A 27,917-nucleotide genomic window follows, 5' to 3' on the forward strand; every position below is an offset into this window, starting at 1 on the left:
TGATACCACCCTGGATTTTACTTGGTATCGGATCGGAAAGGAAATCAGTGGTATCGCGCATCACTAATTTGAAGTTTACACAGCTACATTCTCGCCTGAAAATATGTTAAAAGTTTTTTTGTGACCGAGAAAGAGAAATAAGAGTAATATTAAAACTAAGTCACTGCCGTCATTGTTGGAGACTGGAATTGGCTGGGCCGCGCTAGGAATTCTGCGATATGGTTTTTCAATTTTGTTGTCTGAGTGGAAAATCGGGAGAAATTCAGGAGAATGGTGGCTCCGGGAGATTTTCGGGAGGGGCACTGAAATTCGGGATTCTTATGAAAAAATCGGGAGGGTTGGCATGTATGGTTGTGGCAACATCACTAACCTTGTCAAACACCTCAGAGTAAATCATATCACAGAATATGACGAGCGTATGTTGAGGCGAATTGAAGAGGAGGACAGGGACAGGTGCTGCTAGGGCGAGAAGGGTGCTCAAATAGCGCACAACTTCAGTTTTTTTTATTTCTATTTTTTTTATTTCTATATGTTGAACTCTGCATTATTAAGTGATAAGAACAAGTAATCTGATGTCATGTAAGCATTATGACGCTATAATTTGAGATACAATAAATAAAATACGTTTTTGTACAAAGTATCAGTATCGTTGATACCACCCTGAATATTACTTGGTATCGGATCAGTGGTATCGCACATCACTATTGAATATTGATTTTGCTGGCTTGACAGAACCACTGCCAATGAATCAAAAAGACTCAGATTTTCACATGCTGAGTGAAAAACTGTTATATACAAGGTCTTTTCAAGGGTTAAATAAAAGGCTATTGAGTGGAAAGACAGATACTGTGTGGAGAGACAAGTTACAGGATGAGGATGGTAGAAAACCTATATAGAGGGTCTTTTATAATTGTCGGGAAAGAGAAATAGTGTTTCATATATTTCTTGAATGTAAACGCCTTGAACCACTGTTCAATATTTTAAAGCATGTCTTTGAAAAATGTGGTGTGGTTTGGTCACCAGCAGAGATGGGCAGTAACGTGTTACTTGTAACGCATTACTGTAATCCGATTACTTTTTTTCGAGTAACGAGTAAAGTAAGGGATTACTATTGCAAAAACGGTAATTAGATTACCTTTACTTTCCCGTAGGAACGCTGCGTTACTGCGTTACTAAAACCGTGATTTTTTTGCGAGAATGTCGCATGACAGTGACGTAAGCGAGTGCGACGGTCGTGAAAACAGCTGTGTGCAGATCAACAATGGATCATATATCGAGTACGGGAGAGAGTATGAGCATGCAGCGTTTAAAGCGTGGAAGTACTGACCTTACTTTAAGTTTGAATCCATAAAAAGTGACAAAAACATTAGCGTCCATTAGCATTGTGCGTGGGAAGAAAACATCTTTTTACAGCGAAAAAACCCCCTAAACTTCCAAGCAAGCACTGAGTGCACTACAACGTAATGGGAAATTCACAGAGAAACTGCCGTATCCTTCCACTGACCGCTGCGGCACACCTGCACCAGGGTATACCTCCGCCTACCCAACTCCTGCTTTACAGGTGAAAATAGAGCAACAGGACTGCTAGTCTTTGATTTTATTTATTTCCTGCTGTGTTTTACTTGCATCTATTTGAAAGAGTGAGTGTAAACACACACACAAAAAAAAATTATGTGCTGGAATGTGCAGAAAATAGGTTTAAATGTTAAACAAATTTCTTCCAGTCAGAGAATGTTGCATATAATTAAAATTTTGCTTGATGCATAAAGTTAAAAGATTAAAATTAATAAAACTATAAGAGTTTTAAAAAGAGACAGTTCCATTTGATTACATTTTGTATGATGGATTATGCAGAAAAAGTAGAATTGGGCTGAAAGATCTATCGCTTTATCACCTATTCAGGTTGTAAATCGTGTTTTTTAAAAGTAACTAAGTAATTAATTACTTTTGAAAATAAGTAATCAGTAAAGTAAAGGGATTACTTTTTGGGGGAAGTAATCAGTAATTAGTTACTGATTACTTTTTTCAAGTAACTTGACCAACACTGGTCACCAGTGGCATTTCTGTTTGGTGCTGGCTACACAAAAAAGCTGCTGAATTTTGTGGTGGGTCAAGCAAAACTTTCTATATATAAAAGTCAAAAGGATAAGATTGATAATGTTGCAGAGAGAAGATTTAAAGTTGAGTTTCAGTTTTACTCATTAATGAGTAATTTAAGTGATTTTTCTTTTCAATGGTGTTTTAAGAATGTGGTGTATTCTGTTGTAGATGGGCAATTATGTTTCAGCCCTATGTTCGCGTGGCAGTTTTTTTCCCCATTTATTACAAAACTTGTGATGTCTTGATGTTTATTTATTGAAAATAAATGTGTTGTTTAAAATTAAAAAAAAAATCTTCACACAACAATTCTGATAGCTAAAGAACCAAAAGGGACATATAATAATAATAATTACATCAGAATGTCGTTCGGACTGGAGAAGTGTAGTGGAATGATAACAAAGAGAAGGTCAAACTACCTAACCTCTGTCATCCACTCATTGATGTGTTTTATAGTGAAATTCAGTGTGAATAGTCAAATTGAGCTGTGCAATAACCACACTGCAGAGTATTTGAGTTGTGAATGGTTTATCTCCAGGCGCCCCATTGGATTGTACCGGTGACTCCACATCGTAATATCCAGCTGAAGTCCACTTGTTCACTCCGGTGCTAGTGTTGTAAAGCCCTTTGTGATTTTTATCTGTGAAAAGCACTATAAAAATAAATTTTACTTACTTACCTACTAGGGGTGCAACGATACACAAAATTCACGGTTCGGTACAGTTCGATACTTTGGTATCACGGTTCGATATTTTTTCGATACAAAAAAATGTTCATGCCTTTTTAATTTGTCATCTATTAAAATTATAAATATATATTTTAACTCAAAAGTACAGTTTTTAAATTTAATGTTGCTGAAACAATAAAATAATAAAAATAAATAAATCTATCTGATCGAGAAATCACTCATCTTTGGAAAAGAGAGTTTATTACAGAGAAATGGCTCTTTCCAAAATAAAAGCTATACTATCCGCTTCTTCTGGGGTTTACTCTCAGCAGCATATTAAATATATCAGGTCCCCATAAGGAGAATCATGTGCTAACGGCTGTCTAAATGACTCGGGTAAAGTTTGTAGCATGCATGCTTGCAAGGCTGGACTGGGACAAAAAATCGGCCCGGGCATTTTGACCGGTGTTACGAGTTCAAAAATTGGGGATGGATACAAGAGGAAAAACCACAATAACAACACTGGTCTGGCCGGGTTGAGTCAAACGATGATTTTAATGAACACACACGGCGCCTAAGCTACGACCTTGGCTCCCTGTTTATCTGCTCCTGCTGAGATGGGGCAGAAAACTCCAGCATTTTCTGTTCTCTTCTAATCAGAGAAATAAGGCAATGACTTTCTGCGAACAGTATTTCTTATAACTCAGCAGTATAATGCATCATAAAACAATATCATTCATTCACACTAAATCAGCAGTTTAATGTAATGCAAATCAGTTTAACAAATGCAATAGTTATCAGCTTCTTCTAATTCAGGAGAATAATGCAAACTAAAACTACATAATAATTCACAATCTTTAATTAGGGGTCTAACATGGCATAAAATAATATTCTAATCTCACACTCCCCCTGATGAGCTCGTTAGAATAATGAGCTCACCTACACCCTGTAATCCAGTGTGGCCGGGTCCATTTCTTCTCACTCCTGAGGTCCTTTGTCCCCCTGATGGGCAAACCATATGTGAGATGACCTCTGTGTTTGCGCAGGTCAGGTGCAAGAAAAACTATTATGACAACAATAGCAGGTACAGATGACACTCTCCAGTTCTCCCACAGCTATATTTTGGTGCTATCTTAAACCCTTCAGACGTACTCAGACTAGAACCTCTGTCCAAGGAGCTTTTAGCCTTTATTTTATTGCTGCAGCTACCAGTGTCTTCCAGTTGGGTGATCCTCTGCTCTTCTTTCTTCAACCTCAGGGGTTAGACAACCCTTCAGTCGTGGCACAGATCAGGGGATTATTCTGCCCCGATTTCAAACAACGATCTGTGTATCCTCGGGTCCTGTGTGTCCTGTGTATCCTCCAGAAAAAGGAACAGGAACGTGTCCCCCTTTTGCCCAAGAGCCTCTCGAACCTCGCTGGTCTGGTGTTCCTGGATTTCCGCCAACCCCTTCATGGTTATTGCTGTGTTTATGGGATCCATCCTTTGAGGTGACTAATCGGAGCCCAAACGCCATGACCCTTGGACCCAGTTGGTGTCTCGGCAGTCACTGTGTCTGTCTCTGCTGCGAAGGATCCTCGTATATCTGTGACCTCGTCTGGTGTCTGTTCCTTTCTCTGTAAGAGACAGAAAACCAAAACACCTCTCTTCCTAACCCTAATAATCTAATGTTGTTATCTACTGACCTTGTGGTGATTCAGAATTGGTTTAGAATATGCAGAATGTCCCAGGGACTTATTCTAATCATATCCTATGTGTGTGTAAGCGTGTTTGCATTTAGCCCTCTGCACTCAAGGCATTTCCTACACTTTATCAGTCCGGACCATCACGCCGAACGAAGCTTATGACCTCCAAAAAACCGAGTGCCAACTCATTATAAGCACATTCGCTGAAAATTACTAAAACCACTCATATTAAGAAAAGACATCAAAAACAAATTAGCCATTTTTAATCCTAACATTTGCCCCCCAAAAATCATGTGTTTGCTTCCGCCCACTGTCCCACGGTTTCCTCTCCAGTGTGGTACTCAGCTTGTCATGAACACAGGCATTTTATCCTCTAAACGTTATTCAGTTTATTTCAATGATTAATGCTTGAACATGGAAATAATGACTTATGCTTCTCACTGATTCTCTACAAAAGTCCGGAAACCTCCTGGGTCACTATTAGCTTAAGTTTTACCATATCTAAGTTATTAAAAACATAAAATGCAGTCATAGAAATGTTCATCTAACCCTTGTTTGATGTTAAAACTCAACTCCCCCCCCCTTTTTGACACATTCCAATGTGTCAAATCAACGGAGCTAGAACATTTAAAGAAAAGGTTAGGCAGCTACAAGGGTTCCCAGATTGTTAAGGTGATCTGCGTGTAATGTTCTGACTCAGGTATTTAATATTTTAATGAATGTCGTTTAATCAACTGCCACTACTTAAGACTTAACTCAAAGATATAATTGAATAAAAGATCACAAAGAATAACATGATATCAGTGTTATGTAAGGGCGTGCGGCCTTCTATGCTCGAAGTCACTCCAGTCCATAGATCAGCCAAACATCGCGCTGACTGTAGCTTTTAACCCTTTTTAACTTGAGCACAACTCTATAATGAGCAACAAACTGCAATATGTATAAAAATGATCATGGTTACACCTGCAATGAAAGATTATATGATTATCCTAACACCTGTAAATAGAAGATTAATCTGAGGTTATAACAATCACTGGAACACAAATGTTAGTATAAGGTCAAAAGCGTCAATAAATGATTAATGCAATACTTATTATATGATTCTGATGCAATAATAATGCTGATGTTAAAATAACAGTAAAACACCCCCTTTTATCCCGTTTAACTGGACACATAAACGTTTATAGATGCTTCTCTTAAATTTGACCTCCTCCTGTTTTTCCCTCACTGACCACAGCAGGGGAAACTCTGTTTTGATTCAGCCATGAATGCAGCTCACCTAATTAATCACTGAGCCCCACCGTGACTGGCATCTGACAGGGTGGCGCTGCATATTCTTCCTTTAGTGTCTCTATTTTCAATCTGTTAATTAGAGTGCTTGAACAAGAAGCAGACTACATCCACAACAAGTCAATACAGCTGTAAATGTGGCCAATTATCAATCTATTACCAATTAATAACAAAAAATAGCTTTTATTTTATGCATGCCGTCAGTCAACCACTCACCCAGAGGATCTTCAATCCCAAGAAATTCCTTCTCCTCATTTAATGAGTCTGTCCTCCTTCCATGCCCTGGTAACTAGTCCATCCAGAGCCATATCATCCCGAAATATACATACAACAAGCCTGTTACGACCCGGCTCAAAAGCCACAACATAAAAAAAAGGAGATGAATAACAGAGTGTGGGTGAGAAGAGGTTTCATCCTAAAATGGAAAACCAGGTTGGCTAAAATGGCTGGTGCCACCAAGGCAAAGACTAGTGCACTGCCGGAATGCTTGCCTCAGGTATGCTTTTATCCACACCTGACTAGGTGTGGCCAATTAGCATAAAATAATTGTAGTGGTATATTTACTACACTAAGACAGACTGCGCTATAATTATTTTTGGGTGAAACTTTCTCTGCAATTTGTTCTTTTCAAAAGCGGGTCAGACTGATTGATGCACTGACAATGCTTGCGTTGCACTGTAAGATGAATTTTACCCAGCCAATCAGAATTTTGCTGTTGCTCTGGCCTGAGTACTAAGAGAAAACTGTGATGCAGAATTTTAATTTTAATTAAAGCAATTCTATTAAAATGTATTCCTATTAAATGCACCAACCCATTTCTTACCATTGTCAGCGCTAATAAACCTTGACACAGTTAAGGTTGATTTTCCATCCTCAATTGGATTAATTCTGTGTTCTCCATCTTCAGATATGAGCACCGTATTACGTCTCCACTCTGCTGCTGAGACATTGCCAAAATTGAGATCCACTGGTGGAGGGCCACATGTTACAGTCACTGTTTGCTCATAAAATCCATCATTTGGCGAAAATGTCAGGGGACCCGAGGCTTTAAGGACAAAAATGTCACACAATTATTAAACAACTATCTGGACCAACAGATATTCACAACATTTGAAAGCATAAATGTAAAAAACTACCTTACCCTCAAATATTACAGGATATAATTTTGCCAGGTTGTTGGATATGTTTAAATTTGTTGTCTGAAAGTCTGGTGTAATAGAAGAGGGAGCACTGACTTCATATTGGGCAATGGTACTTCCACTCCTGCAACAGAGAACAGAATTCCTTTAAAAAGAATGTAACCACAAAAGAGTTGCCAACTCTTAAGTTCTCACATGCTATGTGTTCACTCACACAGGCCAAACAAGTTTCATCTCAAATAACAAAAACATCAAATGCCTTTAGTTATGGCAACAACAAAAAAAAGAAATTACAGTAAATTGCAAATAATTAACAATTATTTTTTTCTCTACTGGGTAAAGGCTAAATGTCAGACTATTTCCAGATTATATGTTTTTAGAATGAGTAGTAGAGACAGTTTTACTGCATGTTGAGTTTTCCCTCAGTCACATTAATTTACAACTTAACAGATGGAAATGTTTACAGTGAAGTCTTCGTTGTGATGAGGCAGGATAGACTAAGACATTTCATCACATAAAAGTAACCTACGTTTACTGCTTTAATAACTTTTTATTCTTTCCTCCTAGTTTATTAAATAAAATATATTGTACACTTCATGGCTGAAGGTAATAAACAGAATCAGTGACAAAGCGCAGCCTTTGGCCAGCACTCTTCATCTTGCTGCCAAAGCAAACCAAGCATTCAGTCCATTTGTTAGTGAAGCCAGATATCTTGCATCAACAGGTCGATATTCATGGGCCACAATGGCCAACAGTGGGCCAAAGATGTCACGGTACTGGGTCTGGGACCCAATGTTTTCTGTTTTTTTATTTAGTTCTTGGTTTTGTTGTTTTTCGTGGTTTTGATTGTCGCTCTTGTTTCCTGCTTATGTTATTTATAGTTTGTAATGTTTAGGTTTCTGTCTCTGTGCCACTCCTGTCTTCCTTGTGTCACATCTAGTCAAGTTATGTTTTCATGTCTGTGCTTCTCCTTGTTTCACTGTCAAATTCGTATTTCTGTGCCTCTCTCGTGTTTCCTCTTACTTTGATGGTCTCATGTCCTATGCTAGTGTTTTCAGTTTTGCTTCCTCCCTGTCTCGTTATGTGTGATTACTCCCAGCTGTGCTCTCCTCCTGTGTCTAATTCCCTCATTATCCCTCTGTGTATTTACGCCCTTTATCTTCTGCTGTTTGCTGGTGGGTTGTCTGTGTATCACTCTCTGCAGGTCTAAGGGTCCCATGGTCCATAGTTTGAGTTTCAGTTGTTTAGTTTCGTTTTACTTGTTTCTAGTTTCCTCTCTGTTTAGGTCATATTAGTTTAGTCATTGCATTCCTGTATTTTTATTCGCTCTGCTCCAGTTAAAGGAATGTTTTCAGTTTAAGTTTGTTGTCAGTGTCTGCATTTGGGTCCACACTCTCTCCACTCCACACGTCTGTCATAGCCGACGTGACAAAAGAACACCCGAGGACTTCATTTAAAGGCTTTTTGTAGGTTATGAAATGTTCAACATGATCAGTTTCCGACTCGCCCTGTGGGCAGTCTTGACCCTTCAAGCTCAGGTCCTCTGCCAGATGCCTGCAGGCTTGAGGGTCCTTTGCAGGATCTTTGATGTTCCAAGGACTGCCCACTTCTAGATGTAGACCTCAGATGTCGTTGCTGGGCTCAGCTGTACCCTTTTGCTCAGTTTAGGAATCGCTGCCCCAAGTGCTCTGATTACCGCTGGGACCCATGTTGCATTCACCCTCCACAGCATTCTCATTAAAAGTAAGGCTCCATTTAAAAATAACAGAAAATAAAATGTGAAAATTGTGGCCTTCAAATGAAGTGCCTAACTTCAGAAAAATTCAATAAAAAAATTATTTTAAAATGAATGGGGACACTTTCGCAGATAATAAATCTCATCTGAAATCTTAACAACTGAAGAGTAGTGTCAGTAGGATCTTTTGACCCAGCATTTTGAGTTTTAGTTTATTTTGAGCCTTTATAAACGGCTCGTTTTTTGTTATTCCACGTCACGTTGCACATTCTGTTTTGGTCTGCTTTTGAGTCCTTCTTCACAATACATGCAGTCTGCCTCAGTCAGACTGTGACAGAATGACCTGACCATATAATGGACTCAGCAGACGGGAGGCAGCTTTCACTCAGCTGGAGGAAGAGCTCCACGGGAAGTCGTGGCATGCTGCCAACTACAAGTGCATTGTCCGTGGGACCCAGCTGGCTCTCGGAGGTCCCCGGAGCTGGCAAAAGCACCCACCTGTTGCTCCGCCTGCACCCAAGGCTCGCCCGCTTCAGGTGGGAGTCCTCTGTGTAACTTCAGGTGCTCTCCAGGATGCATAGGGCTACTTTACTCACACTGGAGAAAGTTATCTCAAGGTGCTTTTGGAATAAAAAAAAATGCACCATGACAGTTTCTAAGGGCCCAGGTATATAAAGCTTGTTGTACTTCTTTCCTGTACTTCTTTCTTCATCATACCTTTCTGTAATTTCAATAGCTAAATGGCCTGTATTATATAGCGCTTTACTAGTCCCTAAGGACCCCAAAGCGCTTTACATATCCAGTCGTCCACCCATTCACACACTGGTGATGGCAAGCTACATTGTAGCCACAGCCACCCTGGGGCACACTGACAGAGGCGAGGCTGCCGTTCACTGGCGCCACCGGGCCCTCTGACCACCACCAGTAGGCAACGGGTGAAGTGTCTTGCCCAAGGACACAACGACCGAGACTGTCCAAGCCGGGGCTCGAACCAGCAACCTTCCGATTACAAGGCGAACTCCCAACTCTTGAGTCACGATCGCCCCTAGCTGACTTCTCTCTAGTCTGCTTTGATCTTAGTCTCTTCCTCTCCATGGAGTGTTCTGCGTATTGTAGCCAAGTATCTCAAAAGGTCACTCAAGGACCACTATAGATCAGCTGGTAAGTTTTTAGTGATTGTCACACTAGGGATTATACGTAATGATGTAGGAGACTTTCCCTTCATGTAGTCCTAAAATTCAGCCACAGAGGGTGTAGGTTTTCAACTTAGGCATAATCCTTTCTTTCAGGTCACCTGCTTTCGAATTCAGTGCCTTCAACACACCAGTTGTTCTTGGAGGTTGTTAACTAATCTCATTGGGTTAGGATGATAATATCCCCCCATAACTAGTTAACACTAAAATATCAGTTTTGTGAAAGGACTTTGCAAAAACAGGTGGAATGTTTCAATAACCATACTATAAAAGGAGTAGAAGAGGAAGAAAAAAAAACCTTGTTAGGAATAGTTAAGTTAATAAAACAAAGACATTGTGAGTTACCGGAAATTAATTAATTTTGTTTCTATTCCTTGGTTTGTTCCTTCAAGTCTGATCTGTTTGAGACAATGACAAAACACAAGAATTAATATCCCATACAGTTAGTAGATTGAGAACACAAGAAAACTAAATGACACAGAAAAACAGCAAATAAAGACTTACAGTTTCGTTAACAGTTTTGTGAAATTCATTGGTTTCCTGATTGTATTCTTCCTTGAATTCAACATCCATAGTTATGTTAAATGTCTTTGTTATCAGTGTAGTTGTTTTTGTCGTTGATGTTGTTGTGGTCGATGTTGTTGTCGTCGATGTTGTTGTTGTTGTTGATGTTGGAGTTGTCGTCGATGTTATGTTTGCTGTTGGTATTGGCGGTGCTATTGTGCTTGTTGTTTGTGTTGTCGCTGCTATTGTGCTTGTTGTCGATGTTGTGTTTGTTGTTGGTGTTGTCGCTGATGATGTGTTTGTTGCTGGTGTTTTCACTGATGTTGTTGTTGATGTTGTTGTTGTCGTCGATGTTGTGTTTGTTGTTGGTGTTGTTGCTGATATTGTGCTTGTTGTCGATGTTGTGTTTGTTGTTGTTGTTGTTGTCGTCGATGTTGTGTTTGTTGTTGGTGTTGTCGCTGATGTTGTGTTTGTTGTTGGTGTTGTCATCGATGTTGTGCTTGTTGTTGGTGTTGTCGTCGATGTTGTGTTTGTTGTTGGTGTTGTCGCTGATGTTGTGTTTGTTGTTGGTGTTGTCATCGATGTTGTGCTTGTTGTTGGTGTTGTCGTCGATGTTGTGTTTGTTGTTGGTGTTGTCGCTGATGTTGTGTTTGTTGTTGGTGTTGTCATCGATGTTGTGCTTGTTGTTGGTGTTGTCGTCGATGTTGTGTTTGTTGTTGGTGTTGTCGCTGATGTTGTGTTTGTTGTTGGTGTTGTCATCGATGTTGTGCTTGTTGTTGGTGTTGTCGTCGATGTTGTGTTTGTTGTTGTGTTTGTAATTGTTGGTATTGACGGTGTAGTTGTAATAGTTGGACATGGATTAAAAGCTGTGAAGAATAAATTAAAATCCATGGAAAAAGAAGGAAATTAGTCCAAAACAAATTAATTTATTCAAGACATATTTGAATACATTCTGTGAGTATATAACCACACTCTGGTCACGTAAAAATTATTTGCTAAATCCTTACTTGAAATTGGTTCACAGAACTCTCCACCAGGAGGAAGCCCTTGGATGCATTCACAGGTTTGGGAGGTGACATTACTGCATGCACCGTATCGGCCACACTTCTCACATGACCAGGCAAACTGGTCCTCACATTGACACTGCTGTCCTCCAGTGGAGTTTGGATAGCACCCTGATAAACACATTTAAGACAATCACCAAACACAGCTCATAAATCATGCACCAGAGTATGAACACATTTAAATGTGACTGAGCACAAAATTCTTACATGTGGTGAAGTTCAAGTCTTCTAGTATTAAAGACTCAGTGATGTTTTGGGGGAAGGACACATTTTCCACATAGCCTCTAAACAGATCAATGAAATTTGAGGGCAGACTGGATATTGGGAAGAGCAAGTTCAAGTCTATATAAAACTCCACTGGCTCTGTAGAGGAGACAAGAAGAAAATCATCACAAAACTCTTTCACAATTATGAGAAACAACATTTACATAAATTGTTTATGAACAAGCACAACATTTATCTAACATGTATGTTTTTGCTTCTATTGAGACATGCAAGACCAGAAGTAGTAGGGAAGTAAAGGGCCACACCTCTTAATTTTTTAATTTAGATTTTTTTTCAGCTCCATTTTCACAGGTGTAAAAACAGTATCTAGCCATGCAGTCCACCTATTTCAAACATTTATGAAAGGATGGATCTTTCTAACGAGCTCACTAACTCACTAACTACTGAGGTCCAAACCTCCTCTGGCATCAGCTTAAATACATGAGTTTTCTTGGCTGGGCAGCTGCAGCTGATCCAATCAAACATAAATTATTAAATTTTGAAAACAACATTGATTTTGATGCAAATGTTTATTATAATGATGAATAATATTCTAAATGTTATTCAAGAAGAAATTTAATAGTATTTGCATATTGCATTTAAATAGTAGAAGCATTTATATAAATCTTGTTGAAATTGGAAATTATTTAAAAACATTAAATCATCGGTTTCAAGTGACCTAGTAAACCTAGTCAGATTACCAAAGACAGTACTATCCTTATTGACAAAATTGATTTTCCGAATGCTCATTTTTCAATAACAAGTGGATTTCTTTTGACTTATTGAAGTTATCATCTCCCTATTTTTTGGATTATACATGATTCAGATGTTAAGTGTTCATTTAGTGTGAGTGAACCACCTTAAAAATAGTAAGGCTAAGAACACAAGAAAGAATTACGGCATTGAAGACATATAAATAAATCAAAATTGGGATGACGTATATATTGATGACCCAAGTCAAACATAAAATGAAAATGTGAAAAAGTTTTCTTGAAGATATCAATAAATATTTTGTAAGAATAACTCCAAAGTTGGCTGGTAAAACTATGATCTTTTTTCTGTCTGCTGCACCCTGGAATTGCTTTCAGTGAACAGCTTGAAGATAATTGCTTAACATTAATACTAGTGGTGCAACAGATCACGGTTGATCCGTAATCCGAACCGATCCCACTCTACAGTTCGGCACGCACGTGATCCGAAGATTCGAAAAAGAAGAAAAAAAGTACGTGTATGGTGGGCGTGGTGGGTCTGCCAAGTGATAGATATGGCCAGCGCTAGCGGTCTAAGTGGAGGAGCAGAGGAGTTTGCGGTATTTAAATAGCCCTTTGCTGCCCATTCGACCAGGCAAAAGCTATTACAAAAGCTATTGGGGTGTTTAGCTGCAGACGGGAGGCCATATTTCATTGTGCAAAACAAGGGGTTTAAACTATGATGAACCTGCTTGAGCCACGCTATGATATCCTGTTTGCGTCCACTTTAGTGGCAAGATCGTTTCAAGCATGTATGAGCAGGAAGAGATTTAAGTTGTGGCTGAACTGTCCCAGGCATCTTCTATTGCCCTAACTACTACAAATAGGTGTAGCAACGGAAAGCTACGTGACCGTGACTGCTCATTATATCACAGCGGAGTGCAATATAATGAGCAGTGTGTATTATTGTAGGGTCTACCTTACAATATAAAGTGCCTTGAGGCGACTGTTGTTGTGATTTGGCGATTTATAAATAAAATTGAATTGAATTGAATGGTAGATACAAAGCCTTATACTGTCCTATATTGAACCATAATTGCTTTTTTTTAAATAATTGCATGGAATGAGTCTTGAGTTGAATGTTTTGAACAGGCAAAAAAGACTTCAATAAGTAAATGTTAATTTTTTTAATTTTTTTGTTTTTACTGATGCGAAAATTGATCCAATCCCTGACTTAAAACCGTGATCCAATCCGAACCGTGACATTTTTGATCAGTTGCAGCACTAATTAACACTACTACTACTACTACTACAACTAATAATAATATAGTCCTGCTGCAGTCGATTTCAGAACTTGGTGCAGCAGCTCTACAGGTCATTTGAGAGTGCCTCCCAGATGACCAAAATCCTCACTATTTTGCTAAGGGAGAGACACTTCAGACACGCTAAAACAATAAGCTTATTTCTGCTTATATCTGCAATCTAATTTGTTCAGTCACTACACAAAGATCATGACAGTGTCACGGTTAGAACCTGATTCGAATGTTTAAAGATCAGCTCTTTTAACCACAGCAGGTAGCTGAAAAAGTTCAACTCTACAAGAACATCGAGTTGATCCAGACCTTGTTAAAAAGATCGGCACAGCTAAAAAAAAAATTAAAAAAAAAGACAGAGAAGATATAAAGGGGACAGAACATGGAGAATATTTAAGGTCATAGATACCCAGGTATAGCAGAACTGAAAGATGTAGTAGTGACAGTCAAAAGAGCTTCACCATAAAAACACTATAAGAATTCCAAAGGATTTGCTCCTGACTCAGAAAGACATTAACTAGGACTAGTTTGTGAAAACAACAGAACATTCATACAGTATTTAGAGAGTTGAAGGATGGGACTCTGTTAGAATTACAAGACTTGGAAAGAACTAAGAAAACTTCAAGTTGCAGTGTTAATCAGATATTTCAGGAATGTGGTTTCCCTTAAACAGACAAATACAAATGACAATGAATCCACATTTTTGCACAGATTTTTGGCCTGTGAGCCCCTGAATGGCCCACTGAATGACCAAATGAAAGACCCACTGACGACCCACTGAACTGAATTTGGTGGTGAAAAATGTTTGTTATGTTAATTTAAGAGCTGTTAACACTGACTGGTCAGTTTTGACCGGGGACTCTAAAGTAAGGGGATGGGGTGCACAAAACCAGACGGTTAAATAGCGGTGTAGTTACAACGACGGTGATGCAGTTTTTTACATTTTAAAGTGCAAGTGATGATCAAGAGCTCAAAGACATTTATACTTTTCATTTCGTACGTCATACCATATGGTGAAGTAGGAATTGTTGCTTCTGTTGTTGTGACTGTGAAAACAGAAAAAAGCAGTAGTTCAGATTTCAGCATACTTTTCTAATGCAGCCAAATAAATAGCTGTGTTGGTACAACAAAAGTCATTCATGTTTTAGATTTTACAGTGCAACTGATAATCTGGAGCTCACACAAGGACATTTATTCTTCACGTTACATTTCGAAAGCCATACCAGTTGTTGCTGTAGTAAAGGGTGGGGTTGATGGAGTTATAACTATGGAAACAGCAGCAATTTAGATTTTAGCATACTTTTTTATCTTTCAAAATCATATTTTCCAATGCAGCCACAAAATCTAATGTACATCATCCGTGCAACATTACATATTATGTCTGTTGCAACTTATATATTATGTTTTGAATATCAGGTGTTTGCTCTAAGGACATGCAGCAGAACACTTCAATTGTTGTGGTTACATATTATCCCCGTATAAGCTTTGGTCAGTAAAGGTAGCTTAAATTTATATTTGAAGCTATATAAATTATTAACACAAATTGAATAGTTGAAAGATTGTTTAAGTACAGTTTGTAAGTGAAATGACTACACATCTTTGTAATGAAATTTACTGGGGAAAAAAATACTTTAAAGAATGAACAAAGAAGCAAGAAGGATGTTCACATACCAGGAGTTGTTGTTGGACATGAAGCAACATCTATGGAGGAAAATTATGACTTTAAAATGTTCATTTTCTAGTGAATGATAAAAATGATTAATGGCAAAGAAGAAAAAAACAAATGAAAGACAGACAAAAGAAAAAAGAACACACCCTCATTTCTAACAACAAAAGGTTCACGCTGAAGCACATGTTTAATAAATGATTCTAAGTAACCATAATTCTATGTTGTGCTGGTCAGACACATTTATTAATGTTTTTGGTGAAAGCACTTATCTTTTGCAACAGCTGGAAGATTTCAGTGCTTACTTGTGATTAGTTTACAGAACTCTCCCTTAGAAGGAAGGAAATGTGAAGGGATTTCTATGTTAAGAATAAAATAGAAAATGTATTAAAGTGATTTTAGAGTTTAGACTGGGAGGGTTGAGAGAATGATAGGTTGTGCCTCGACATTGGATGATTTAATGTAAACAACATCATTTAATATGTAGATCTGTATTGGTGTAACTCCTTTCCAGGCAACTAAAACTGACACAGTTATATAAACAAATGTATGGATCTAGGTTGGAGCTTCCATTAACAGCTGTGGATGGCAGGACTCAACCTGCCAGGCTCCTCAGGTTCAACTATTTGTTAGAGTGCCTGGGTCATCGATCCAGTGGTTTGTGGTTTTGGTTCTTTGATTTTATTTATTTCATTATATTCTAGCTTTTTCCTTATGGGTTAAAGGATTATTCTTACTTTAGGTTCTTTGTGTGGGTTTTGTTAGAGTTTTAGTGTTCTGGTTTGTGATCTGTGATCCCCGTGCGTCTCTGTGTTATGTTTCCTGTTTTACTTTGAAGGTCCATGTCTGCTTCCCTTGTCTCGTTAGCCCTGATTTGCCACAGCTGTGTTTCCCTCCTGTTTCCCATTCCCTGATTGCTCCCTCTGTGTATTTAAGCCCTGTGTTTTCATCTGTCCGTGTCATGATCTCCCTTATCTACTCTCATCTTGCTGTGTGTTCAGCCAGCCAGCCAGCCAGCCAGCCATTAAGACACTCATGTCTTAATGTTTTGAAATAACCTCAGACCTATAATTACAATTGGATGGGAACAATCAGTAATGTAGCTTGGGCACAGAGTTTATTAAATAAAATTTGTGCAAGATCAATTAATTGCACTATTATTTTACTCTTTGTTGTCTGCAGTCTGGTTTTGCTTTTAGTGGACAGCTTGGAGATACTTGCCTAATAAGAAAGTAATGCCATCCCACAGTCCTGTGTACACCCTCAAAACAACCCTTTTGCCCTTCTCATCATGGCTATGTGGTCATGGTGGAAATTAATAAAGTTGGAGTCAACACTATGCATTTAGCAGTACTGCTCAAGAGACGTGAGAATCAATAGAGTAACTTTTTTCAGGTGTCATGAGATTTAAAAGTAAGCTCAACAAATGTAAGCAAATACAAAATTTGTCTGTGCAGTTTGGATCGTAGGGTATCTTGCTACGGTAAATATACCATTTCTCTGTTTCCTATGATGAGAAAAAAAACCTTAATATGCAAAAAATAGAGAGAAAGACCAAAGAGAGGACTGGAACGGAGAAGTTAAAGCTAAAGTCCTTTTGTCATACTGTAAAAAGACAAAGACAAACAAACCAAAGTTTAATCATTATCTTTGGTTGGTTAATTTGCACTTTTGCGGTGCGTGTGCTGCAGAGCAAGGAGTTAGAAACTGGCCCGTGATAGAGGCTTACTTGCGATTGGTTCACAGAACTCTCCACCAGGAGGAAGCCCTTTGATGCATTCACAGGTTTGGGAGGTGACATTACTGCATGCACCGTAACGGCCACACTTGTCACATGACCAGGCAAACTGGTCCTCACACCGGCACTGCAGTCCTCCAGTGGAGTTTGGATAGCACCCTTTTTCAGACAACGCAAAACACAATTCATAAGGCATACAGGATCACATGAACACTATTACACATGACTGATTACAAAGTTTAAATTAACATCAAGTCCTTACATGTGGTGAAGGTCAGGTTTTTCAGTGTTAAAGACTCAGTGATGACTGGGGTTAGGGAGACATTTCTCACAATGTGTCTGAGTACATCACTGAAATCTGGGGCCACACTGGATGCTGGGATGTGTAATTCAAGGACTATATCAAAGTCTATTGGTGCTGTGAAGCAGAAAAAGGGGGGAATCCATCACATATACATAACACAATGATAGGAGATGATATTTACAAGAAAATGCTGACAAAAGCTGTCACTTATATGGCCCCTGTTTATTACATAGACACAATTTTGATGATGCATCTGCTCCCCACTTCCACACTGTTCTAATCTGGCACTGTCAAACCTTATTTACTACCACTTAAACTGAAAGTTCAAATACAGCTAATTGAGTCACAAGTCACATGTGATTCTAGATCATTTAAAGAGCTGTATTGTTGAAACAAAAGTGATTTTTTTTTTTTTTTTTTAGATTTAATAGTGCAAGTCATAATCTGGAGCTCACACAAAGACCTTCATTCTTCACTATACATTTCCAATGTCTTACTGTATGTTGGTGTAGGTGATGTTGTTGATGGTGTTGTGACTATGGAAACAGGGAACGAAGCTATTTCTATTCTTCAAATTATTTTTTTCAAATGCAACCATAATATGTAATTTACATCATCCTTGCAAAATTACATATTATGTCTTTAATATCAAGTATTTGCTTTAAAGAGATGAAGCAAACACTTCAAGTGCTGGGGTTATATGTTTTCACCGTATAAGCTTTGGTCAGTAAAGGTAGCTTAAATTTATATTTGAAGCTATATAAATTATTAACACAAATTGAATTGTTGAAAGATTGTTTAAGTACAGTTTGTAAGTAAAATGACTACACATCTTTGTAATGAAATTTACTGGGGAAAAAATACTTTAAAGAATGAACAAAGAAGCAAGAAGGATGTTCACATACCAGGAGTTGTTGTTGGACATGAAGCAACATCTATGGAGGAAAATTATGACTTTAAAATGTTCATTTTCTAGTGAATGATAAAAATGATTAATGGCAAAGAAGAAAAAAACAAATGAAAGACAGACAAAAGAAAAAAGAACACACCCTCATTTCTAACAATGACAAAAGACAAAAGACAAACAAACCAAAGTTTAATCATTATTTTTGGTTGGTTAATTTGCACTTTTGCGGTGCGTGTGCTGCAGAGCAAGGAGTTAGAAACTGGCTGTGACAGAGGCTTACTTGCGATTGGTTCACAGAACTCTCCACCAGGAGGAAGCCCTTGGATGCATTCACAGGTTTGGGAGGTGACATTACTGCATGCACCGTATCGGCCACACTTCTCACATGACCAGGCAAACTGGTCCTCACATTGACACTGCTGTCCTCCAGTGGAGTTTGGATAGCACCCTGATAAACACATTTAAGACAATCACCAAACACAGCTCATAAATCATGCACCAGAGTATGAACACATTTAAATGTGACTGAGCACAAAATTCTTACATGTGGTGAAGTTCAAGTCTTCTATTATTAAAGACTCAGTGATGTTTTGGGGGAAGGACACATTTTCCACATAGCCTCTAAACAGATCAATGAAATTTGAGGGCAGACTGGATATTGGGAAGAGCAAGTTCAAGTCTATATTAAACTCCACTGGCTCTGTAGAGGAGACAAGAAGAAAATCATCACAAAACTCTTTCACAATTATGAGAAACAACATTTACATAAATTGTTTATGAACAAGCACAACATTTATCTAACATGTATGTTTTTGCTTCTATTGAGACATGCAAGACCAGAAGTAGTAGGGAAGTAAAGGGCCACACCTCTTAATTTTTTAATTTAGATTTTTTTCAGCTCCATTTTCACAGGTGTAAAAACAGTATCTAGCCATGCAGTCCACCTTTTTGAAACATTTATGAAAGGATGGATCTTTCTAACGAGCTCACTAACTCACTAACTACTGAGGTCCAAACCTCCTCTGGCATCAGCTTAAAGACATGAGTTTTCTTGGCTGGGCAGCTGCAGCTGCTCCAATCAAACATAAATTATTAAATTTTGAAAAACACATTGATTTTGATGCAAATGTTTATTATAATGATGAATAATATTCTAAATGTTATTCAAGAAGAAATGTAATAGTATTTGCATATTGCATTTAAATAGTAGAAGCATTTATATAAATCTTGTTGAAATTGGAAATTATTTAAAAACATTAAATCATCGGTTTCAAGTGACCTAGTAAACCTAGTCAGATTACCAAAGACAGTACTTTCCTGTACTATCCAGTTAATCTGATCAGACCTTTTAATGAAAAACTATTCTTTAATATATGTCACTTAAAGAAAATACAGCTGCATATGACACAAAACCACATTAACATGCAGGTTTTTCCATATTGAGCAGTTTTGTAACCTAAAAAGATGACACCAGTGTTAAAAAAAATACTTTGTATACTTTGTTTTTTCCTAATAAAATGAAATCCTTACAACTAAGTTCTGCTAAGTATTTTCAGGAAATTAAAATTACACCATAGCGCCACATAATTATATGAAAAATGCATGGTAAAGTTAAGAGAGTTTTTAGTCAGAGGCTATATTATAAAATGTAACTGATGATGGTGTTTTTGTCTTGTTATCAAACATGTTAAAAAAACAAACAAACATGAAACTTGAAGAATTTTTAACAAAATGCCTTCATTTGCTCACCAGGCAACTGTGAGTGGCAACCTAAAAGTGGAAAAAGACAAAACTAGTTTAGAGAAGATATCTTGTGCTTGTGAGAAAGCAAACATATGAAACGTTGCAGTGAATTCTTAAATCAAAACATTTTTGACAAAAAATGCTGATCTTTGTTAATAATTATTCCATAAAAAATAATATCATTGTGGCGGGGGTGTGGTGTTTGGCCTGCTGCGGGGGAGAAAGCGTCACAGCGAGCTCATGGGGCGGCACGGAGGCGGGGAGAACAGGTACATAAATTGACTGTGTCTGCTTTCTGACAGTGACAGCTGGCTGGGAAGGTGTGGCAGCGAGACACAGTGCCTTTGTCCGGAGCCTAGGGTTGAAACCACAGTATTATTTGTCACACAATAAAGCGCCTGTGCTCTGACAACTGCTGCGTCGAGTTTATGTGCTCCACCTACGCTACAATCATTTATGGTTGTTTTAGTTCACTCTGTTCAGTATTGTAGTAATAATTATGTTAATCATATTCTGATAACCTCAGCTGAACAATTATTTTATGTTTTATATTATAGATTTGTTAATAAAAAAGTGTTATTGTGACAGATTTACAGCGAGATTTACACACTCAGGTAATCAAACAGAGCTCTCTTCTCAAAGCAATTCACAGATGATGTGTGCTTTGTCCTTGGTACTGTCACACCCCAATAGTGTATCAGTGTAAAGGGTTAATATAGTAAAGCATCATAAACCAAATGTTTCCTAAACCTAATCTAAATATGCTTTGGTGTCAAACAGACAACATCATTTATAAAGAGAAAAAGTTATTATTTATTATTTTGAATTGTAAGCTCAAAAGTATTTGTACCACCTCCAGGTTCACTGTTGTATCATATTAGCAGCGTGGTATCGACAATACTGATCCGATACCAATACTTTGTACAAAAACTTAGTGTTTTATTATTTTATTAATGATAAACTGCATATTTACCCCAAACAGATTCAAAAACATTAATATTCCCAGACGTCTTCACACTGTGAACATTTCCGATGATTTCAGATTTTAAACTGTTTAAATGTACTTTTATAAATACGATCTTAGATATTTATCACAGTATTGACAGAAAAATGTTTCAAATAGTTTACATTTATAGCTCTAATTAATCTTAATTAAACTAGCTAATGAGAAAAAAATAACTGAAGAAAAATTGTGTTTGTTTCTCACCTTTGCAAAAAAGTATGATAATCACATTGAACCAGCACACAAGTTGTTGGAGAGCCATTGCTGACTACACCTCTTTCACGCTTTCTTAGACTTTCCTAAAAAATATGCTCCTCGCATGACGTTCTTTACCATAATGATTATCAGCTTTATGAGTAAAAGAACCAAGTCATACACAATGCTCTTCCTGCTGTCTCTTAGTGTGGTTAAAGAATGCATTCACTGTAATGTTGTGAAGGCAGTTGGACCACATTTCTCCACATGACTCCCTGACAGACTGTAATATGTTAAGCTATGATTCAGCTATGATTTTTTTGTTATTATTTGTGTTTCTGTTATTTTGTTATTATTATGCAGGTTTAGTTTAGTTTTATTGTCAGTGGTTTTGGCAACTTGTATTGGATAGTCATGGTCCCAGCAATTTCTGGGGTCCACCTCCAATCTTAGTTTCACGCATTGCTCTCTCTCTGCCCGGGTAGTTGCTGGCTGGCTGTTGTCACTACGTACCACCGCCGGCAGGTAAAGCTTCGGGTTTTTCCAGGCTGTAGTTGTTATACCTGTTTCTTGCCTCCTAATGGCTTAATGATAGAACTATAAAGATAATATTCCAGAAACAACTTTTTTCTGAATATAAATATGAGACATGGTCAATACAAAGTCAATAGCACACAGTCTATGCATATTTTGACAGAAACCAAGAAAGGCCGGTGCCAGCATCAGTGTTTGTAGGGCTGGTGTGCAGTGACAACAGGTCTTGTGCCAATAGTTGATTTCCTTGTTGGACTATAATCTGTGAAACATATGCCAAACATATCTATCAGGAATGATATGAAGCAATTTTGAGCCACAAACATTATTCCTGTCACAAGCTGCAATCAGTTATTGGCAAAGTGACTTTTATACAGTACATCCTTCATGTATCCATCTAAAGAGTGTCAGTGACATTAACATGTCTTTTAAGAGCACTCTGGTCATGAGGACAGCAGAAATATAAACAACAAATATAACAGTTTTGCAAAGATATTTTAGATATTTTAGATATTTTAGAGGCCAACTATAGATATTATACATAAGAACATTATAGTAACCTATTGGCCAGTGTTTGGTATGCCAGATGGACTTGTTTTCCTTAGGTCTAGAGTTTGCAAGTGCAGTCAGAAGAGTCATTATTTGACACGAAACCAGCCAACTGTGGGTGGCTGTGGCTCAGGTGGTGAAGCAGATCGGCTACTGATTGGTGGTTCAATTCCTGGCTCCCCCAGTCTGCATGCCAAATATCCTTGGGCAAGATACTAACCCCAAATTGCCGATGCTTTCATCGGAGTGTGAGTGTGTGTGAATGGGTGAGTGAGGCATGTTGTATACAGTGCTTTGAATACTCCTCTAGAGTATAAAAGCGCTATATAAGAATCAGTGGCACCCAAGGCACCTGATGGAGCTGACATTAGGAGCTCATCCCAAGACAGTGTGGTGGCTGAGCTGACTTGTATAAGATCTATTCTTGAGCAGGTAGTGCATGACATTAACCCAAGTCCGCCAGCACTTATCTTTATATTTTTACATGCTGTAGTGCCATTTTTGGGAGCATTTCAAGTTGCTATACATCAATACAACCATTATAGCCCAAATTTTAGTAATATGTCTGCATTAAGTCCATAGAAACTACATAAATTGCATAAAGTGCAATAAACTACAAAAAAATTGAAAATCGTTTTTGGTTTTATTTAGATATATTTCTACTTGGAGAAATTTAAGAGGTTTATTGCTCAAAACTGTAAATACAAAACAGTTGTACAAAATAGTTTCCAACAAAAGGAAATTTATTTTGAGTATCTTCATAGTTTCATTTTTGAGATACACCAGTTTTATATACTGCAGGAAAAATGAAAATAAATGTTGTAATGCAAATTTTCAAAAAAACACAGCATGTGCATCAAAATAAACTATTTCCAGCAGTGCAATTTGAGTTCTAAGCATCCCAGGAAATATACAGAAAAGAATATAAAGCCAAACATGACTTTTAAAGCATGCTTGAGGCCTAGTAAAATCCCTCAATGAAATGGGATGTCCCCAAAATCATTTTTAGGGTGTCAGATAATGTGTCAGGACTCATTAGATATGTCAAAGAAACTGTTTAACAAACTGTTGATATATTCACTATGGTATTTAAGATCCAATGCACAGCTTTCTTACGTGTCAGGAACTGGTATCACCCTACGAAACAGTCTAGCCCATGCAGAGTGTGCACAAATAATTGTTAGTCAAGTAGCTGTGAAATTTGCATATTATATTTACACTAGTTACATTTAATCATATCAGGACTAGAGAAAAGTTAGAAACTCAGGAATTCATATACACTTTTCCTTTGTTTGTGATGTTTGGGAAGACATGTACATTTTTATCATTTGTAAAAATGATTAGAAAAGTCCCATCAATGATCACCTTAACCTAAAACACACTGAACTTTTCAGGCAAAAATAGCCTGACTGTTTAATCAGGCGTTGTTTGTGTTTCTTTGTTAATCCCTCATGGGTGACACAGTTTCGCTCTGCATGTTGAAACTTGGCATGCTCTTGTTGGAGGAGGGCGCTTTTCACCCCTCATTCTCTTGTTCCAAAGCAGTTGTAGGATGAAAGGGCAGAGCACGTCGTACACCCTTGTTGTCTTCCTCAGCATCTAATACAAGGATCTTTCTGAACCCTTTGGGTTATTACTGTGGTTCTGAAATCTTCTTGTCATGACTAGCTAATGATGATTTATTTTGACAATTTATAAAATACAATTTCAAGAAACAGCTGATCAGCACTGTGTCAGTTCACTTTTTCATGGCACGATCATATTCTGCTCTCTCATCAAAGCCACAGGTGTCTCAGAGACATGCACAAAATGTCCTTAGGCATAAATACCATGAAGTATATGCTAATGGAAACTTCCATCAAGTAACACATAAACAAGAACTTGACATTTGTTTTTCTGCCAGCTAAGTTGGCAGATCTGCCAATGACTAGTTTTTGTTTTACATCAGTGTTTTTGGAAACCTGCTGAACAACATAAGCTTAGACATTATCATTCTTAAAACATGACATTTCTTGCCTCCATTTCCTTGTTGGGATCCATGGGTTTTTTTCTTTCTGCCACCCTCTCTCTTTTTTCTTTTTTCCCGCTTCACTCCGCACGCGAGTCTTGTGCTTTGCGCTGAGCAGAGGGGTGAGGGGCAGTAGTTACACTCACAGTAGCAAAGGAACAGAGCAGGACGGAAAGAGAGAGAAAGAGAGCCAGGGACAACAAGAGACAACATCGTCACATTAGTAAGGTGTGGTATTATTATTATTATTATTATTATTATAGTAATCATCCACAACTATTTTCAGTTGCGCATGATAAAATATTCAGAAAATGTATTCATGCAGTGATTCTTCTTTTTGTTTCGCATATTTTAATTTATATTTTATTATTTTGTGGTTTGCAGTGTTTTGTGTTGTTTCACTTTAAATTTCTTTAAAAGCAAAAAGCCTAAAATTTAAATAGTTAAAAGTTGAAATGTAAATAGTTGTTTTTATATGTTATAATTTATTTATTACATTTTATGTAAAGTGAATAAATAAAAGTATATTTACGGTGGCCCCTAGAGACAAAGCACGTACAAACTCCAAAACACAACGGAAGTGCTCTAGGATGCTAGGGGCAGTGTTGAGCTTTTGTTAGCTAGTGGCTACACAAGCCAGGAAGTACCAACGACCGGATTTGGTGTGTGGTAGTAAGAGGTAAATGAAGATTTCTTTTTAATTACTTGAATATATATGAGTGCTTGTGTATAAATACACAAACAATACACACATGCTTTCAATTGTATATTTAAGTGATCTAGTAGCTCTGTTTTGGAAGTTTAGTTAACGCTAGCAATGTTTTTTGGAGTTTGTACGTGCTTTATGTTTATATATTTATATATAAACATATATAAATAAAACCACAGGTTTTTTTTACATTAGTAATTCCTTTTGTGCATAATTTTATATTGTTGTTGATAATAAATTAATTAAAGCAACAAAACAACCTGAAGAGCCAAAAGAGCTGGTTCTCTAAAAAGAGCCGGAATTGCCATTGCTAACAAGCACTACCGTCATACAAAATAAATGCAGTTTACCCCTTCTGCCTCAGTGCTATTTACAAACGAACACTACAATACTATATACCAAAGCTAGTTATGCTCAGAAGACACACAGATGCGTGCACACACACACACACACACACACACACACACACACACAGGGTTAAACACTAAAGGGTTTGCTGCCAGTTGCTGCAAGAGTAATGACTAGTGATGTGCGAATCAGGAACGAATCGTTCAATACTCGAGAATCACTTTACTGACTCATGAATCATTATTCACAAGCCCAACTGACTCATTCACTGACTCATCCCTGTTACTGTTAGCAAACTAATTTCATTAGTAGAAATATGTCTAGCTTAAAATTATGTTTATTAAATTTTTTGCACTCTCTGGGCAACTGACTCAGTGACTCAAATAACACGATTCATTTTGGTGAGTGACTCATTCAAGCTTGATTAAGAAAAGAATAGAATTTACCATCACTAGCAATGACTGATGCTGGAGGAAGTTTTTTCAATGGCCAATGAGCAGCGACCAGGAGACCAGGGACCAGCAGAGTCTTAAAAGAGAGAACACAAGCAGAAATAATTTACAGACATAATGAGACACTCCTCTATGATTAAATATGGCTAGGGTCATATTTGGGATATTTGGGAGTCCTGTAACTCTTTGTCTGCAAAATATGGTATATATCGGTCAATGTCATACAAGTTATTTTGTAAAAGTAATCTATACTGTGAAAACTAACAAGCTAGAAAGCCTGAGACATAGAGGGAATGACACACCGGAGAGACGCCAAAGTAATGCAGACGAACCGACAAGGAATAAAGGGAACCACAGACTATATATACCCACATGACGAAATGGCAGACAGGCAGGGAACACAGCTGACGCTAATCAGACGAGACTGGGAGGAAGCAAAACAGAAAACATGAACATAGAAGCAAAAACACTAGACACAACACAAGGCATGCCTGGGTCGTTGACCCAAGGTTTTTGAGTTTATTATTTATTATTTCCAGTCTTTGGTTTCTTTGAGTTCTGTCTTATGGTTTATGTCTCCGTCTTCTCTAGTTGCTCTGTCTCCCCTGTCAGCTGTATCCCCTTGTCTCTGTGTATCCTTAGTTGTTATATCCCCGTGTCCAGTCAGTGTCTGTGTCTGCCCTGTTCCCACGTCTCTGTTCCCTCTGTTGTAGTGCCTGCATGTGAGTCTGTGTCTTTTGTTCAGTCTGTGTTATGTTTCCTGTTTTACTTTGAAAGTCCATGTCTGATGTTAATGTGTTTGGTTTTGCTTCCCCTTGTCTCGTTAGGTCTGATTTGCCCCAGCTGTGTTTCCCTCCTGTTACCCATTCCCTGATTGCTCCCTCTGTGTATTTGAGCCCTGTGTTTTTTTGTGTCCGTTTACCGATCTACCGTTTACCTAGCTGTGTGTTCTCTCAGTCCTCCGGTTTAAGTTTATTTTGATTTTTTCCAGTTATGTTATATTTTGAGTTTTACATTAAAGCTGTTTTGAGTTCATGACTGTCTACGGAGTCTGCACCTTGGGTCCTATTCCTGTCTGCACACAGCCACTCATAACACATAGAGCACTAAAACACTGGATATTAATAAACACAAAACATGGCCAGATACTCCAGACCGTGGCAAATAGAGGAGACACAGAAAAGAGGTCCAGCATTTACGTTACTGACTGTTTTAAACTGACAGCACGAGGAGTTCTTCATTAAAGTGGACTACCAATTTAATGAAGAACCAGACCAGAAGGACCCAAGGTCCTGCCGCAATTTTTGCTGTAAGTTAAATGTGCTTGTAAGCTAAACTGTAACTAACATCCTTCAATCAATCAATCAATCAAAATGTATTTATACAGCACATATTAAAACAACAGTGTTGACCATAGTGCTTCACAGTCAATCCTTAGCTAGCTATCTAAGATGAGGACTCAGCTGTGGGGAAACTTGTTTTGTGAAGTTCGTTTAACTAATCTGTGGAGGTGAATCAATTTATCCAGACTAAAGAAATCAGGAGAAATGCACCGGGCTGCTCAGTCACTAACTAACTACAGTTACCGTACTTTTATTACGAGTATTATGCTGTAAGAGCAACAGGCTAGACACCCCTTCAGCTCTTGTGCATAAGTAATTATTAAATATGTACAAACAGCAGCATTTTCTATATCTCTTGCCACATCTGTAACGACAGTAACACCAACTTAAATAAAAGTTTTCAATTTAGTAACCCCTTATTAATCAATATTAAAATAACACAGCCCAATATTTATTCACTGAAACCAACTACTGCCACTTGGCAGGTACGCAAAAATGTATGTTTAATTTATAGCACTGACTCTGTACAATTGTCTTTTTTACTGAGTTTGTTTCATGTATTCAGATTTTTTTTTTAAAAACTGTCAGAATGATTTTTAATGCGGTATTGTTCAAAAAGTTGCATATGCAGTATTCTGTACAATCCTGTGAGAGTAATAATTTTAATAATATTTGTTGTCCAATACTTGGGCAGCAGCTCAAACAATGCTGATAATATCTCCATATGTTGTTGAATACCACCACGCAGGAGCAGACTGAACCAGGACTGAAACCCAC

At 37.8% G+C, this 27,917-nt stretch overlaps 1 protein-coding gene across 1 annotated transcript; it reads right to left on the reverse strand.

Annotated features, from left to right (window-relative positions):
- Positions 1-3,360: 3,360 nt before the first annotated feature.
- On the reverse strand, positions 3,361-21,343 carry LOC147335219 (uncharacterized). Its single transcript, XM_086276881.1, has 15 exons — positions 21,207-21,343; positions 20,006-20,026; positions 18,801-18,956; positions 18,537-18,704; positions 18,255-18,284; positions 17,308-17,463; positions 17,037-17,204; positions 15,313-15,342; positions 14,649-14,687; positions 11,583-11,738; positions 11,319-11,486; positions 10,312-11,177; positions 10,153-10,205; positions 6,882-7,003; positions 3,361-6,785 (listed from the first exon to the last, which is right to left on the reverse strand). The coding sequence occupies exons 1-15, from the start codon at positions 21,262-21,264 to the stop codon at positions 6,523-6,525; spliced, it is 2,454 nt and encodes an 817-aa protein (XP_086133007.1). The 5' UTR covers positions 21,265-21,343; the 3' UTR covers positions 3,361-6,522.
- Between the last annotated feature and the right edge of the window lie 6,574 nt (positions 21,344-27,917).

This window comes from Aulonocara sp. 'chitande type north' Nkhata Bay, linkage group LG3 (assembly GCF_057382095.1).
Source record: "Aulonocara sp. 'chitande type north' Nkhata Bay isolate Kocher_YH1m ecotype deep benthic linkage group LG3, A_spYH_male_GT1.1, whole genome shotgun sequence".
In the NCBI taxonomy this organism is placed as follows: Eukaryota; Metazoa; Chordata; class Actinopteri; order Cichliformes; family Cichlidae; genus Aulonocara; species Aulonocara sp. 'chitande type north' Nkhata Bay.